Source organism: Larus michahellis, chromosome 14 (assembly GCF_964199755.1).
Source record: "Larus michahellis chromosome 14, bLarMic1.1, whole genome shotgun sequence".
Taxonomy (NCBI): domain Eukaryota; kingdom Metazoa; phylum Chordata; class Aves; order Charadriiformes; family Laridae; genus Larus; species Larus michahellis.
This window is the reverse complement of record NC_133909.1, coordinates 13598960-13615954: the sequence shown is the minus strand read 5'-3', so window position 1 is coordinate 13615954 and position 16995 is coordinate 13598960. Positions and strand designations below refer to the sequence as shown.

General features: G+C 41.5%; 1 protein-coding gene across 9 annotated transcripts in view; it reads left to right on the top strand.

The window, feature by feature from the left end:
• Positions 1-16995, top strand: part of CEP112 (centrosomal protein 112) — a 171889-nt gene that overhangs the window by 129311 nt on the left and 25583 nt on the right. For all 9 annotated transcript variants that reach the window (XM_074608019.1, XM_074608018.1, XM_074608023.1 and 6 more), the window contains one exon: positions 451-588. In XM_074608019.1, the coding sequence (XP_074464120.1) occupies positions 451-588 (138 nt within the window). The remainder of the gene's footprint in view (positions 1-450; positions 589-16995) is intronic.

Sequence of the window (16995 nt, the reverse complement as noted above, 5' to 3'; positions counted from 1 at the left end):
TGTCACTATTAAGTTTAAATTTCAGTCCAGTATGTAAATATGGGTGTTTTTCTTCTCTGCAGCATCAAGCGATAAAGTGTCCTTCTAGAAAATGAGCACCGCCGTCACTCTGTAAATTGGCGGTGCTGGTTTCAGTGCCGGGGAAGGCTGGGGACGTGCTCTATTTTGAAGATCACAGATGTGCTTTGTTCTCATGAGTAAATATTTTGGAATGCCATAGTGGAAAACCCTTCCAAATATTTAGTGTTCAGCAATTTTTGTCACTCGCAGCTTTACTGTATTCCTTTTTCTCTGCGTGGAATTTCATGCTCGCTAGTGTGTAATATGTTAATTTCAAATATTTAGCTTGCACAGCAGAGTTTGCCAATGCCGTGCTTGTAGCGAGCGTAAAAACATGCAAAATACATGCCTTTTACTGAAGAGAGATTTAGTATGCTGTTTTCTTTTTAGATCATAGCTGAGCTGAAGACAACCATTTCCTCTCTGACGGAGGAGAACAGCCGGCAGCAGCAGCGGCTCCAGGAAGTTGTACAAAAGTTTGAAGATAAGAAGCAGCAGCTGATTACAGATAATGACAGAGCAATCAAGGTAATCTGGGCATTTCAGTCACTGATGCTACTGGCTGTTGGAGCGTCATTAAAAGTTCTGCAGTGGGCAGATGAGCGCGGGCATCGCTCCCGTTCGCACAGCGCGCGCTGATTCCCCTCGCTGGACCTGGGCTTTGATGTAGCTGGTGGCGCAGGCGCTCCGTGCTCCGGCCCATCCTACGCCTGGGTTGGGCGAGTCTAATCCATCCACGGCAGTCACATACTTTTACTGTTCTCTTTCTTTTAATACTGACTCGGATATTTTAACATATTTTCAGCACTTGTATGCAGTACTTTCGGTACTTGGAAAAAAGGTGAAAAGCCGGCGAGCGGAGTGGCGCGGCCGCAGGGTGGCACCGGCTTTAGCTGGGCTGGCACAAGGCCGTCCCACCTTTCGCATTTAGGGCTGCAACGAAGGAAAGTACGCTCTGAGGTGCTGCTGAAAACCAAATCTCTGCCGAATACAAATGGAATAAAGTACTTGTTATTTGTAACTTTTTTCCCCATTATATTCCTACGTATTTTGCATCAGAGTTGTATTCTCTGGCCTTTCCCAAAGAAGCTTTAAGAGACTACAGGTTCTCAGTATTCCGACTCTGTTCCTTGCTGCTTTGGCACCCCGACTCACAGCGGCTGCAGAGAATCCCACCTGCAGAAGCAAGTAGAATTACTTTTTAAACATTTTTCCTTTCAGAGTAGTAAAGAACAGTGGAAGACTTCTGAAAGTGTGTAACCTGCTAGGGTTCACAACCAAAACACTTCATTGAAAGTTGTATAGAAGAAGGAAATTCCTTTTTTCCATAGTAAAGACGTTTACTAGCACCAAACAAAGTATTACGTTGTTAAATCTAGGAACTCATGAAAAAATGAACTCCTACAGTTTTTCTAACTTTGTGCTGAAAAGAAACCGTGGGAGGTTTCACATGCTGGAACTATCTGATGTTCAATTACAGTACAGTTAAGGCTGTCCTCTTTATCTGAATGATTTGCATAAGGAAATTAGGTTGACATTACTATCTCATCATCTGCAGAGTGTTCTTTTTGTTTAATGATTACTTTTTTTCCCTCAAGGGAGACGTCTGTCTTTATTTTTGTGTGTGGAGGAACAGAATTTTCTTTCTGATCGATCTTTAGTCTCTTCTGTCAAAGGTACAACCATACAGATGTTGGCTATAATCTGTTACCCACATCCAGACTGAATCACCAGAGGTAGCTTTTCTTATCACTGGGATCTGCAAATAGCTAAATCGCATTATTTTGTGGTACAGGTGGATTTTTTCCAATTAGGAAAATGTGCTATTTGTAGTCTTCCACTTTTCCAGTAGCCCCCTGGCAAGCAAACCCTGCGACAGTGGAATAGTCTTCCCTGTGGTCAGAAACATGCTGTAATTCAGCAGTTCCCATGCATTGTACCTTCTTGCCTTACAGATTTGAAATACGTATTTTAGACTGTTTACCAGCTTTTTTTCTTAGCACCTGGTGCAAGTGCTGCTGTTGGATTTATGGCTTCACCTAAACTAAGCTACATTCAGTGGAAATAACTCAGCTGTTGTTAACGACAGTTTTCGAACACTAATGATGATAGATTGAATGAAATCCTTCTCCATGTAAGTCTGCGTTCAGCTATTATAAACTGAATTTTGACCTGATTACCTCAAATGTAATGAAATACATAAAAACCAGAGGGGAGTTCTGCAGAGGGTTTTGAGCAGTGTCCCAGAGTTTTTAGCAGTGGTGCTGCGAGTGTGTTTTGTAAGATTTGGTCGATTTGGGGAAGAAATTGCAGGAGCTGTTATGCTTAGAGTTCTTGAACTTTGTTTAGTATTGCTAATATTGTACTTTTTAAAAAAAATCTTCCTTTGAAACCACTGATTTAATGGAAATTTACTGAAAGCCAGATAACCAAACAGAAAATTCTTAGTAAGGGGAACTGTTGTGTATGCTTCTGGAAGCAGAAAGAGGTGTTAATATTCAATCACTTAGGATTTTTAAGAACCACACATACTTCTAGACAAGCGTATGCAGATTGCTTTTGATGGAAGTGGAATCCTAGGTGTCCTAGAGATAGGGAACATCATCTAACCTAGGACAAGCTGAAGACCTTGAGGGATGGTTAAAGAAACAGTCTAAAGACAAAGCAATTCTTAATATAGCGTAAGCCTTTGAGAAGACTTAGTATAATACAAGCTATTGAAAAGACTATCGTTAAAAAACGGGCATTTGCTAAATATAACATTGATTAAAACTAACATTGAGGAACAGATTGCAATTTCCTTTATATGGTATTGGGTTGACTTCCTGTAAGACCTTCCAATTATTATTTCCTTTCAAAGGGAGAAATACATTTTTACAGAAACCAACTGGCTCTCAGAGAAGTTTTGGATTTAGTCAGTAAAGTGATATCCAGATGTGGATGCCATAATTCATGATCTTGATGTTAATTCAAACTCCTGACTCTCTTTGCTAGTTAGAAGTTTCTAAGTTATTTCACAATTCTATCTATCTCCTTAATCTTGATTATTTTGTTTTCATCTTGCTTTCAAATGCTATCTGAAACGTTGGTGAAAAAGAATAAATGACACTCTTAAGAACACTTTGCTTCTTTTGACAACCTAAAAACCCGATCTGAGCAACCTTTTTGGCTTCAGACGGCCTCAGTTTGGGTCAGTTTGAGACAAGTGCTCGAAGTACTTGGCATCCGGTGTTACACCGGGATTTGTCTGGCCTAAGGGCAAGTCAAAGTTTGTGCCATCAGAGTCATAAAATCAGGATAACATTTTTGGCTCATCACATTCCTTTCTTGTGGCTTATAAGGTAACCAGTTTGGATGCCATCGCGTTGCAGTGTCTAATAGCCAAGACCTAAGCAGCAGTGGTCTGCCAAGGCGTTGAACACGAGTGTCTCCTGTGGTTCCTTCTCGGGGCTGTTGGGTTTGAGCCTGTTGGGATTACGACAGCGTTGGCACCGGGAGCGATCCCAAAAGCACAGCTCGCCCTTCGGTGCTGCACGGAGCTCTTTGCTTTGAACTTACCAGGACTTGCATTCTTTGGAGCAGAGTCCAAGGACGCTGAATTGGGCTGGCATGGGGCAAATCCGGCAAAGCTCACCTGCTCCCTGTGCCATGCCTCTCTTCTAATGCGCTTACACTTCAAAGATCAGGAACCATTGGTTTAGACCCTAGGATTAGTTGAGAGCACAATTATATTAATGCCCTGCAGATGCTTGGAAAAGCTGCTTAAATTGCCATGTCTGTTAACCCATTTGTGATGCTTTAGACTGGGATTTCAGAAGGCACCCTCCAGTAAGGGTTTGGGTGCTGAACTCCTGAGAGTGTCTCTGCAGGAGCTCCGTTGGTCCTCAAAGTGTAGTGTAAACTTATTAAGGCTAAATTTCAACTAGCTTTCTTGCATCCCGGTAGCAATCTGGCCACAACAACCCAGAGCTCAATACGGTCAAACGGTCGGAGCATTTACCTGGCTTTGCTGCCGCTTTTGGCAGCGGTTACTGGCTGGACTCAGCGCTAGCATGAAGTTGGTTGCATTGTAGAGATACCTTCAGGTTATTTATGAAATCCCAGCCTTAGTTGTTTGGTTTTTGGTTTTTTTTTTAAATCCTTTTGGATCCTGGGATTGAAAGTGCAAAACAGTTCCTGGGATTGGAGCTGCAAAACATGTTCAGAGCATTTTAATGTAGAAGTTGATGGCCAAGTGGGGACTCCACATCAAAAAGTAGTTTCTGGAAAGAAATGGATGATGGAGAACACGCAGTGACAAACCCACAACAGAAAAGGGAGAAAATGATGCTTTTTTGCCAGAGGAACCACATTTGTTGTTTGGCTCATATTGCAGATTCTAGGATTCTGTTATATCCCCTGAATTAACACCAAAATTTCATTAGCCAAACATGTTTTGAAGATGACATATTTCAACACTTTGTGTGTCAGCCAGCTTGTGATCAGATTAATTCTGTTAATAAATAAGATTTAAAAGATTTCTAGGAAAGAATGTCGTATAATAATGTTCCTCTTCGTGTGAAAAATTTTTTGAAACAATTGGGTTTTTTGTTATGTTTAAAAATGTTCAGAGGGGAAAAAAAAAACATCAAAAGTGTATTTTATAGCCATAGCAGAACAAAAGAGAAAAACTTCTGGTTTTAAGTTGTCAGGACCTATGTGGGCACTGAGTATTCTCAACATCATCGTACATTTGTTAGGCGCTGTCGTGTCTTGGAGAAAAAAGATAATTTCCTCTATGCAAAGGCTGGACTGAGGATTTAATCAGCACAGTGAAATTTCTCAATGCAGCTATGGCAAAACACACACTCTGCTCTAGTGCTGGCTGAGTCGGTCCTTGTGCGGGGTACTCCATGTCCTTTTATTCTGGAATACTGTTTCCCCGGGGGTGGGTTTACGTTGAGATCTCTCTATTTTGGCCTGGCGTGCCAGCAAATTGCCCCAGGAAGAGAGCGCCTGGTCTCTTGGGCCGGCTGCAGGCAGCGCCCGCGGCCGCCCACCCCTCCGGCTGCCTCCCCCGTGCCCTCCTGCGTTTATGTTTGGTTCCTGCTAAAGGTAAAACAAATTGGTTTAAACCTTGGGGTGTTTTAAAGCATTCAGAACATTTCTTTAAGGGCACCTGATACCCTTGTTTCCAGAAAGTAGTTGTCAAAATATGCTGATGGTATTTACGAGCATCTCTGAAATGCGGTGTATCAGAAAAACTGTAGTTTTAAAAATTTTGTGAACAAGCTAATTTTGCATTTAGTTATATTTCATTGTCAGCCATGTTTATTAGTAAATTCCACTTGAAATTACAAACAATATTTTGTATTAAAAGAAAAAGCATGTCAGAGCTATGGGAACATTAACTGAGGGACTGAAGAACTATTTAGTCTGTTGTCCTCAAAATACCTTTTGGAATACCACCATTTACTCAGCAATAGCCAATGTTGGGCTTAGTAAGAAATAAATAATTCTAATTTGTTGGTTTAAAAGTCCCAAGCAAAGCTAACTTTCAGTGTCTTAGATGTCCTTATTAGTGCTTACTAAGGGAGGAGAGGCATCAGAGAGCACACAACCTAAATTGACCTGGTCTAGAGTGAGGAGAAGAAGCATTTTTGGTCCTGTCTTACACATGAGATGCCAGAGGGCAGAGCCTTGACCCTGTCCAAGGTTTGCGGCAAAGATTGCAATTAACTCCAGACTCCCGAGGCCCGGATCCGTGCGTCAGTCGGTGCATCAGCCCTTCCGTGAGGACAGTTTCAGGTTCCAAACGGTAACAAAGCTGTAGAGTGATTTTGGAAACGAGATCGCCCCGTGTTAAAGCCACATCAACGAGCACACTTGCAGTCTCCTCAGACCCTTCTGAGAAGGCTGGCCCAGTTCAGCTCTTTACCTTTTTTGTTAAGGCTGCTGACAAGTTTCCAAGCCGTGGCAAATAAAGGGGGAACAATTTACATGTTCAGCATTTTCTTTGTATTTACCGCAGAAAGACTGTAATAAGTGGTTGTTCAGAAGGCTGTGAGCATGTGTAACTGATAGCACTGAGGACGTTAATTAGGAAAAAAGAACCTGAAAGCTTAGTGTAAACTGAAAAGAAACACCTAAAACTTAGGGTAAAGTGAAGACTTGCGTTATTTCAAGGACTTTTTGTCAAGTGAGTCTTGACTTGCTCTCCTCTCCTACGCTGATGCAGCAGGGTTAGCTCTTACAATCTAGCCTACAGCTGAATAGTTGCATAGTAAACTTTTGTCAATGAGATCCACATTATTTATAAGCTTTTTACAAATATTTTATTGTATTTTTTTTATTTTAACTTGGCTGAAGGTGTTGGGTATTTTTAGTTAATAGTGCCTGTAAGAAGGAGGTCAGCGTTTCACTGTTGAAGCTGACACTGACTCTCGTCCTGTAAGACATCTGGTCAGATGTTTGTGATGGTTCGATGGCCACAGACACGCCAAATGCTGTCACTCATTGAAGATCTTCAGAGACATGTATGTCACAAAGTTCTCCAGAGGGACCTCAAATCCATCTAATTGCTTTTGTGGCGAGGCATTACCATGGTAAACCATTTGGCATGGGGAAATAGAGAGTTTTAAGGGACACTCTTGATGTTACATACATGGAGTCATTTTTCATGAATCTTTATTTCTTTGTTGCTGACTTTAGTCTATAATAATACTAATAACTCTGCAGTGTCTTTAGTAGTGGGGAATTACAAGGCACCAAGAGTTGCACCTTAGCATTGTAAAGCAGTCATTAAAATTTACCAGGCAAATAACATTATCTTGCTCATAACTTCCTATATTCTGTTTGATCAGCAAAGGAAATTGTGTCTTCCAAAAGAATGGGTAAATGAAATCTGCAGGGCTTTTATGGCTTTGCTTTCTCTTTTACCTGGGGTCCAAACTCTGAGGCACCTGTTTTTCACAGAGTTCGTTTACATGAATACTAGTTTCCCCCAAATTCAGCCTGTTCGAGACGTGAGGGTTTAGCCCCAAGGTTCTCAACTGTTGCTCAGGCTCTGTCTCTTGATTCCATTACGTGGTTATCTTTGAAAGGCTGTACTGGCACATTCATTATAAATGATAATAAAAATAGGCTGACTTTCGTGTTAGGGTTAGATAGTTACTAATTGCAACCAAAATTTTGATTTTAAACAGTCCTGTCTCCTTTTCATAATCATCTCTCTCTCTCTCTCTCTCTCTCTCTGTTGCTGCAGAAATTATTTCATTTTTTGCAGCATAGTACCTTCTCTTCAAAATTACAGGGTTTCAGATGTTTGGCCAATCAGGCAACCCGAGTGGCTGAGCATCTGTAAGTACTTTATAATATCTTTGACATGCTTTGTGAGACAAAGAATTGAGTCATCTCTTTTTTCCTGCAGCAAGCTTTGCGCTCTGGCGTTTTTCTTGACTTTTCATGTCTCAACACATTGAAGAACTTACCATGGCCAACAGCAAAATCATACTTACAAGTTTTATAAAAGACTAGAACTAGTGCTTGCCTAGTCCTCTGAAGCACAGTCCAGTTTTATCCGGCAGGTTTAAAAGTTTGTATTTTTCTTTTTCCTACATTATCATTGTTGTCCTCGGTGTTTTGCTTTCCCTCCAGAAGGCGCTTTGCTGCGTGAAGTCCTTTTCATTCCCGTTTAGCCCTAGAAGGGATGCCACCTTCCATCTACCGGTCTCCAAATTATGGATTAAAGATTCCATAAATGCGTAACAAAATGTAAAGTTTTACATAGCTAAGCTATCGGTTTCTTTTAATGAGGTGGACTGCACTAATTTTGCACTGGTAAAAAGGTGAAAAGGAATTGAAAACAAGCCATAAAATTCAGTGCTTTGAACTGACAAGGCAGGAGTAATAACACCCAGTGGCGTCCCAGGCCATTAGAAAGATACTAAACACTCACTAATAAGACTGTTTTCTCTGTACTACTGACATAAGCCAACACAGCTCATGAGGAAGGGCAGACAATGTTTATAACTATGATGTAAGAAAATAAAAATTAGCTTTTTTTTAAGGCGGCTGTGATGGTTACAGTTTACTGTTGCATTTCAAAGACGTTTTGCTCTCCAAAGAGCACAGGGACTTTCATGTGGAGCAGAGAGTGGTGCTCGGAAAGGCAGAGCCGGGGAGATACCCAGCAGCCAGGAGGCAGACTGCCTGGGAGGAAGGGCCTCTGCTCGAGAGTCTGGGGCTTTACTGCGGAGGGGAGAGGGAAAAAAAAAAAAAAAAGATAAAGATAAAAACAAGTGTCTAGTGTCCTCCAAACACAGGGCATCTGTAAAACAGTCTGTGCATAGGACTGTGTAGACTTTCCAAGGGCTGTTCTTTGTTCCAGTTCCAGTGAGTTCCTGGAACGCAGCCTCCTTCCCTGCTCCTGGAACAGCCTTGGCTGCAGGGCTTCTCCAGCCGTGTAGGTGGAAACACAATATGTGTGAACTATATATTCAACCAACAAAAGATTGCTGGGGAAAATGACATCTTCAAAGCAAGCCTTCTGTAGTCCACAAACATTTATTGCTCCGTAGTAAAGATTTTTAAAGCCTGGCACAGTAACACAAGTTGCAGGGTTTGGCAAACAGAGGTTTGGGGATGTGGACCTGTCCTACTTATCAACACGTATTTCCCTTAGATAGCTTTCTTCTGGTGTGGCTCATCCCAGGAGTCAGCCAAAATAGCACCAGGTTGCACTGGCTGATTCCAGCATGCCCACGCCATCTCCAGTACTCGGGTAAACATATTTATTTTTTTTTTGCAGAACTGTATGTTCTAAAGTAATTTGCTTTTGGTTTTGTACTACTTGTGGTGCTGGCTGCTCCAGGGTTATCAGCAGGAGAGAGTCACCGAGGATTTCAGCTTTATGCATTAAAATGCTGTTGCCAAAATTCGTATTGACTTTAGAAATCTTCAGATTCCATTTAGAGTTTTCTGCTGGCTCTCCAGCCTTACGTGTAACTGAAACTCAAGCAGATCAAATATCAGAGTATTTTTTAAAAAAATGACTGGCAAACACTTTTGAATGGCAGATCACAGTGAAATAGAAATATCTTTGTTGAACTTACTGTTTTCATAATAGTTGGGCTTTTCTTAAGTGTAACGAGAGAAACCTGGTGAATCCAATACCTGTACAGGGTAACCATTTACCAGTATTTAAAGGCAGGGTAGCAGCAGAATCGAGTGGTCAGTAGCACTCTTAGACTTTTTGCCTTTATTTTCTATAACCGGAGTGTTTTTTCCCATACAAAATGAAAATACCTATTGTTTCCTTAGCATTAAAGGATTAGTTACAAAGAACTACTAAAGGAAAGCAGCCAAAGCTGCCATATTTCTGCCACTTTCTTGCATCAGTGGAGTTAAGAATAAAGGAACTTTCCAAGTTACAGTACTGTACTTGAAAAGGAAAAAAGTACGCGGCGACTTTTATCTGTGTGTTCAGTAGATCAGATGGCAAACTCACCCAGACAGCCTAGCAGGGGAGCAGCTTCTGCTTTTCTCAGTAAGCCCTGAGTGGTGTGAAGCGGCACCAAGCACGACATCAAAAGATACAAATATGCGTTGAGTGTAAAGTTTGGGGTTTTCAGCATATCTATCTAATTAGCACAACTTACATACTTGCGAGTTCTAGCTCTGACTTTCTCACAGTTTCGTGCTCAGTAGAAGTGGCTTTTTCATCCCACAAATTTGTGTAAGAGGTTAAACCTACAAAGACTGTCACCAAACCCGACCCTTCGGATCCTTGATATAAACCTATCCTGTTTCCTTCTAGCATCAATCGCTCTATTGTGCCCAGCTAGAAAATGTGAGAGGTAGCTGTTAGCCAAATTTTTTCTAGAAGAAAGAGATCATTTTAATTGAGTGTTGTTATCAGCCAGTTCTCGTGGTTTGACATGGATTCAAAATGAAGCAGTTCATCTGCTTAAAGAATGCGTAGGCACTAATATAATAACCTCAGTAAGTTTTCGGATGCCTCCATCCTAAGGGAAATTGGTTTGACTTGCCCTTCAGTGGGAATTTTGTGTGCTATTGGCAGCCAGAATAGCACTTGAGGCCAGAAACAGAAAAAATTCTATTCCTGTGTATCGTGCTTTGCTCCTTTTCCCACTAGAATTTGTATTGTAAAGATTTGTAGTTAGGCCCAGCACACCTTGTTGCCTTGCCGTTTAAGGAAACGGTCTGTATCTGTTCACGTAGTGCATGTGCATATTATGAGACGGTGAAAAACTAGGTTAGTTTTATTGAAAATATGCATTATTCTTTGAGACTTTTGCACATGGATTCTGCACTTAATGTGCGTGCTCCATCTTGCACTGGAGTTTGGGATGCCTTCCCTGGGGATGGTTTGTTGTTGCTGATTCATGCACTGCCTACGTGTGTTGATTCTCTTCATTGATGAACAGGATTTGATATAGTAGATATTTATACCAGGAATGAAGAAGATTGAGGACTTGAGGCTGAAGCTTATAGGGAAGACTGGAAACGTCAAGGCTGAAGCTTTTTCTTAAGCTCTTCTGTGCAGGCATCAAAGTTTTGTATCTTTGGCCTCCTCAGGGAGCCTGAGGTCCTCCAGCGAGGAGACTGTTTCATGGAGCAAAAAGTGTTCACCTGTTTTCTTCTTCAGGGGTCCGACTATGAAATTTATTCTTGGGAAACTGAACTAAGCGTTGCCTACGGGGTAAAATTTAGGACTCTAAATGAGGTTCTTGGCAACGTCCCCTTTGAAACTGCCAGATAACAGAGGCCTGGAAGAGCAGTAAAGCAGAGATTAGTCAAGCACAACAAAAGTCTTGCTTCTCTGACACAACCACTTTTTAACTTCTTCTGTTACTAAAGCTGTCTCTGCGTATTTTTAGTTCAAGCTTTCACAGCCCTGAAGTCAATAACTTCAATTAAGTCAATATGTTAATAATTACGAAAGCAACTCCTTCAGCACTGATGCATATTCATGTATGAATCTAATCCCTGATACGACACAGTTACCTGCAGTAGTGGTGAAGATACCTGTTGGAACTGCCTTCACCAGCTTGGCCAACCAACCACGAGACCCAAAATTTGTATTTCTAACATTGAATATGTCTCCTGCATTTGGCACCTCAAGAGAAGTATATCCTCAGTGAAAACCCCAGATTGCCAATTATGAAGAATTCATTAAGATGTGCTGAAGTTCAAAGCAAGAAGGCCAGTTCCTCGCAGGTCAGGGCAGCTCTTTTAATGGTTTCTGCTTTGCCTCCGGCAGCAGCTCCTCTCCAGAACCTGTTTATTTTTCTGCCAGGACTGTTGGCAGGTGAAGAGTCACATCAGATCACCTCACGAGTATTTTTAAGCTGGAAACCTATGCCCTGAATATGCCATTTTCCTGGGCCAGCATGGCGTGAGATCATGGGTTTCAAACCTGTCCTTGTTGGCCTTAGAAGACAAGACACACAATACACCGTTCACGTCCTTTTTGAGATCTGCCGTAAAGGCACAGCTCAGTTTTGCAGTGGGGTTTGCTCTCTAATAGTTTGGACCATCGCAAAGGAGTAACGTGGGAAGAGGATGTGCTTATCCAGGGAGGGATGATGCCGGCAGGCGAGTGTCTGCTCTGTGGCACAGCTCTCCGTGCTGCTGCTCTCTTCCACGGTTGTTGTGTAAGAGGGGGTGAAAGTACAAACGAGAGAAAACTAAACATGAGAAGCGAGTTTGTTTGCTTACTGAGAAGGTTGAGAGTGGCAGAATGAAACTGTATAAATAAAAATTCAGGCTACCAAATGTTAGATACCTGCAGGAACACCCGCACGGTTGGACCAAGCCAAAGCTCTGCAGGCAGCTTGAAGGACAAATCCAAGACGTCTATTGGCTCTCTCCGGCTTCAGCAAAAAGCATTGCTTTTCTCAAGATGGCTATATCTAAATTCCTCATGTTTTTGTTACTAATGTTATTACTGTTTCTATCCTCTGCAGTTTGGCACTTGTAATTCAGCAAGGTAAAACGGCAATTACTGAAGACAATGTTACAATTTGAACCATATCGGTGGATTTTAGTTGTCTGCATCCCTGGAAACACCTTTGACCACAACTGAGCTCTGAACTCCAAGGAGCAGCTCGTACCTCGTGTATTGTTTTCTTCCTCCTGCCAGAATAACACGTTGCTTCTACTTACATTTGTGTAAATCCGAAAAGCAAGGAGGACACAGGAAAATGTGAAGTGATTGATGGCCAAAGAATACAGTGAAGTCTTTGTCATCACTGTTAACACTTGTCTTAAGTGTTTACCTGCTGCTTTTTCCTTTCTACTGTCCTCTACCAGGTCTCCTCTCTGTCCTGAGTCCTACGGAGCTGTGCATTTGCAAGTCGCGTTTGGCATTGCTGTGGACTCATTTGCTAGTGCCTGTCTCTAATAATCCCGCCTTCGTGGCGTATGTGACAAGGCTGATGTCCCTTCTCCCTCTCTAACTTGCTGTTTGCAAAACCTGCCTCCACAGAGGACATGCTTATTTGTGCTTCCTTATCAGATCCTGAAACTAGATCAAGATTTATGCAACTTTAACAATACCGGAATTCTGACTTCTTTCACACTACACTATATATTTTTTTTCCTGCAGCTTATGTCTTATTTGTGATAAGGAAAAGTTTTTGAGCGTGCATAGAGTAGCTGGAAAGCTCTGCTCTTTGTGCTGCGCAGGTCTAATGAGAGACGTTAGTCTGGAGCTGCACAAATGAGAAACCGGTGGCGCTTTAGAACTTGATCTGTTTTCTGTTATTTTTAATGCTTTTGCATTTTAAAAATGTCATCCATATAAGAATATTTGGAACTACTTACATATAAAAAAAAAAAAAAGAGAGAGAGAAAATGAAAAGAGCCTGCCTTCCTTTTAGATGTGCCAAACAGGTTTGGCAGTCGCTCGCTTAGCGTTGATCAAGCGTTCCTCAGCCAGTCCAACTCTGCAGCATTTTCTACCTGTGCAGAAACATCTTGACAAGCGTTTCTGAAACCAGAAGACACCAGTTGGGTTCTTTCTCTTCTTCAGAGCTTTTCAGATGATGACTAAAGGGTATTGTGTATATCAAGATTTGACACTTGTCATTCAAACTCCTGAAAGTCCAGTAGAAGATAAACTGCACAGGTGGTTTTGGCTCAAAGACAGTAAAAGTGTCTGTGCTGGGTCAGACTGGGGTCCATCTCTCTCTGTCTTCTGGGACATGGTATCTGATAACAGATGCCCAGGAAAGGGTAGAAGAACAGGCTGAAGATTTTGGGATGTTTCTTCAATATACTTTCCCATTCTCCAGCAAGGTACAGTTAAGGAAGCTGCTGTCTGTAGTTAGGAGTCTTGGATGGCTTTTCTGTGGGTCTTCATGGTCACTGTTTGGGTCATTGTGCCCTTAGCATTCACGATGTTCTGAAGCAAAGCATCCCCCACTGTACACTTTCTGGGCTTGTTGTAGCTGTTGGGAGTATTTGAAGTGCCTTGCCGTGCCCCTGTGGGAGTTCCTGGGAAGGAGAAGCAGAGGGATGCCTTGGGGCTGCTCCTTAGGTTCGCAACAGCTCAACAAAAACTGTTGCGTGGCACTGCTGTGTGGCGCTGAGGTCCCCTCCTGCCTGTGCGTTTCCCCGTAAGACTTTCCTGCCACAGCAGAAGGATCTTCTAACTGAATTAGCATAGTCTTTCAGCCACAATTGAGCTCAAAAAAGACTTAAAAAAAGAAAAATCAAATTTCCCGTTGAAATCAGATCTGCTTGGTCACAACTGTGATAAGAGCTCTTGACATTCTATGAAAACTTTATATGAAACACAACAATAGCTTTGGCAAGTGTTTTGGCCCTTCTCGTCCTCTTCCTAGTTTGCCTAGTATATAAATTACACCTGATTTGTTACCTTTATTGGTGAAATCATCAGCATCAAAAGATCAAATGTAGGGTGTTTGTTTTAAGGGTGGCCAAGCAGTCGCCTGTTGCAGCGATGCTCGTATCGGGGGTCTCTGCGGGTGAATCCTCCGTCTGGTCTTACCAGGGCTGGCTCGGAGGGGCACAGACCTGCTGGAAGTTTGCAGGCCAAAATCACCCGACGTGTATCACTACTCAGCGATGCAACAAGTGTGGCTTTTACAGGAAGCATGGCCAATAAATTTAAGCTAGACAAATGGTTGATTTTTTTTTAATGACAATTCCAATTCAGCGAAAAAGATTACTTTAGAGCTAAAGAAATAGGGGAGAAATAGGGTAGCAGGTACTCCCAGAAACAAGTTATGCAGGAATTAGTATAAAATATTTTGAATTAAAAGCTAGCAGAAACATTTAAATAGATTGTTGTTCTTTGCTCTTGCTCATTGTTCTTTGCTGCTTGTGTAGGTGTCTGTCTATCTAAAATATTCTGTCCTACTATTCTAGAGCACTAAAGTGGAAGAAAAAACTTCTAAAGAAGCTAAATAGATCTTACCCATGTCTAATCTTGGAAAAAAATATGAACTTAAAGGATTTTAGAAATGTTTAGAGATGTTGGCATTATGACAGCAAGTATCTCTGTCATAGCGCCACGTGATTGACTAGATCAGAAACATTCTGGGATGTTCTGATCAGTTATGTTAATGCGTCTTTTAAAAAGTATAAAGCCAATGCTCTATAAAATAGATACTTGAAAAACAGTTTTCGTTTTCCTCAGGCTAGTGAGATTAGAGTTTCGTAATCTGTTTGACCAGCTGCAGAGGACGTTCTTTTTCATTTTTTCTTTTTAAGTAAATGAGCTTCATCTCAACATGATTAAAAAAAAAAAAGAATCAAGCTTCAAAAATGCTCAGTTTTCACACATACTTTTAAATAGCAGCAATTGCATTATCATGTCTTGTTGCAAATGTAATTGGGTTGGAGGTCATTAAAGACTTTGAATAAAAGAATTTCTAAGTTTCCAAGTGTGCATCCTCCCCTGTCAAGAATCATCCCATTTTTGGCTTACAGACATAATTTTAGGAGATATTACCTTGCTGCCTCTCACGTCTTGCGTGTATTGAGTGTGCCGGCACTGTTGAGTCAAGCTCGCTCTTGTTCAGTTCAAAAAGCGGTGGTTTGCCTCGCGAGTTAATATTGTTGATTAAGGGTACTTTGAAAGGTATAAAGACGTTATTAGATTTCTTTTTGTGTGTGTGTTATTTTATGTAATGGGGAAAATTCCAGCAATAGTGGGCGGTCTGATAGTTCATTGCACAAAATAAATAGTTTTCTCTGGTTCTTCCTGGGAATCAGATTAGCCTATTGATTAGAAATAGCTGAGCCTTTCGTATTTAGTTTTAAAAAGAGGATAGCAAAATCAGATGTGTTTTAAAGGCTGTTAGAAATGTTTACGTTTCCAGGTCTTCATGCATCTGTGATGAGAAATATGTTTTAAGGAGACATTTGTAGAGCAGCAGGGGTCTACTGGAACCTCTGGTGCGTCTCCAGGTGTAAAGTTTCCCAACACCCACTTAAAGTGGCAGTTTGGTGATAAACTTAGTTGGGAACGAAGCCCCCGGCGGTGAGAAGGTTGTCTTGTTCAGCAAGTGATTGATAAATATGCTTTATCACGAGTCAGACGTTCTCTAAATCATTGCAGGAAACTCTGCTCAAACCCCTCGTGTTTGTTTTTGTAGAGCTGTTGGTAAGAATACAGCAAGCAGCAAAACCAGATGTTTTACTAGTTAATTTGTATTCACAATAGCGATTTTTCACTAGCACAGTATATCCATTGACACGACGTTTTAGACATTCTTACGACATAGCATCAAAAATTCAAGAAGTTGTCTGAAAACGCTGAAGCCGACATCAGGTCTTCACAGGAAACCTGCTCCGAGAATGGCAGACTCCTTGCCGTTCCCTTTGATTGCAAAGTGTGTAATAAAAAGCAAATTAGGAAATGAAAATTGTCTCGTGGATCAATCAGGCGCAGCAGTTATGCCTGTTCAGCATTATCTGTCAGACATTAACCTGATTGGGAATGTTTTATTTTGTATAATAGTCTCAAAATCAGACTGAAAGGTTGACTTAAAACATACCTGATGTATTTTGTGTGTGCTCTGAGGCTGATAACGAACTCTGCAGTTCAAGTTTTAATAACGAAGGGGGAGCTAAGAAACTTCAAAAGGTTCGTGATAAATGTTTTTGACAATGCGTCAGCTGAACATTAGGCAGAATCTTGGTAAATCCTCTCGTAAGTGGTTTAAAATGGAGTTTTGAACTTTTCCTTCATAAGTGTATGCTTAAGATGTCGTGGTATCTTTGGGTTTAAAAGATTCATTTTATCTGGTATATGTGAACCATTGGCGTTTCTGTCTACACCTCTGAGAGTGAAAGGGGGAAAAAGTTCAGTAGTTTTCTCCTTTCGGCAACCTCTGTCCCTGCTCTTGACCATGAAACTCGCGGAGGCTGGAAAAAAGGAGAGGCCAGTTTTAAAGCATACTAACAAAATACTCCAGGTAAATACAGTGAATCTGCAGAGCTGACAAGCTTTCCGAATGACTTCATCGTGACAACCCTAAAATGTCCTGGTAATAGACAAAGCAACGCTTGCACATGGCAACTGCCTGTTGGCTTTTGTGGTTCATGGAGAAGAAGAGATGAAAGCAAGTTTATTACTGCTCTTTGAACCTTGCCTCCCTCCCCCTCTCCTACCACCTGAGCCACTAAAAACAAAGCAAAACCAATTCCTTCCTTGGCTCCCCCCTGAAAAAAATGCCAACTTCATGATTTATGCTGCTATTTTCTTTGAATTTTTATCTTTGCAGGACTTGCTCTGCCTTATGACATCCTTTGTGTTTCAAAAGAATTGAGTTCATGGCACCGCGCAGGGAAGCCCTGACTCAGCAAAATGCTTTGGTCCTTGCCTAATTTTAAGCCTACGAACAGCTCTGCTGGTGCTACCAAGGTGTTTTAGGGATATATGGCTAAAGACTTTGCAGA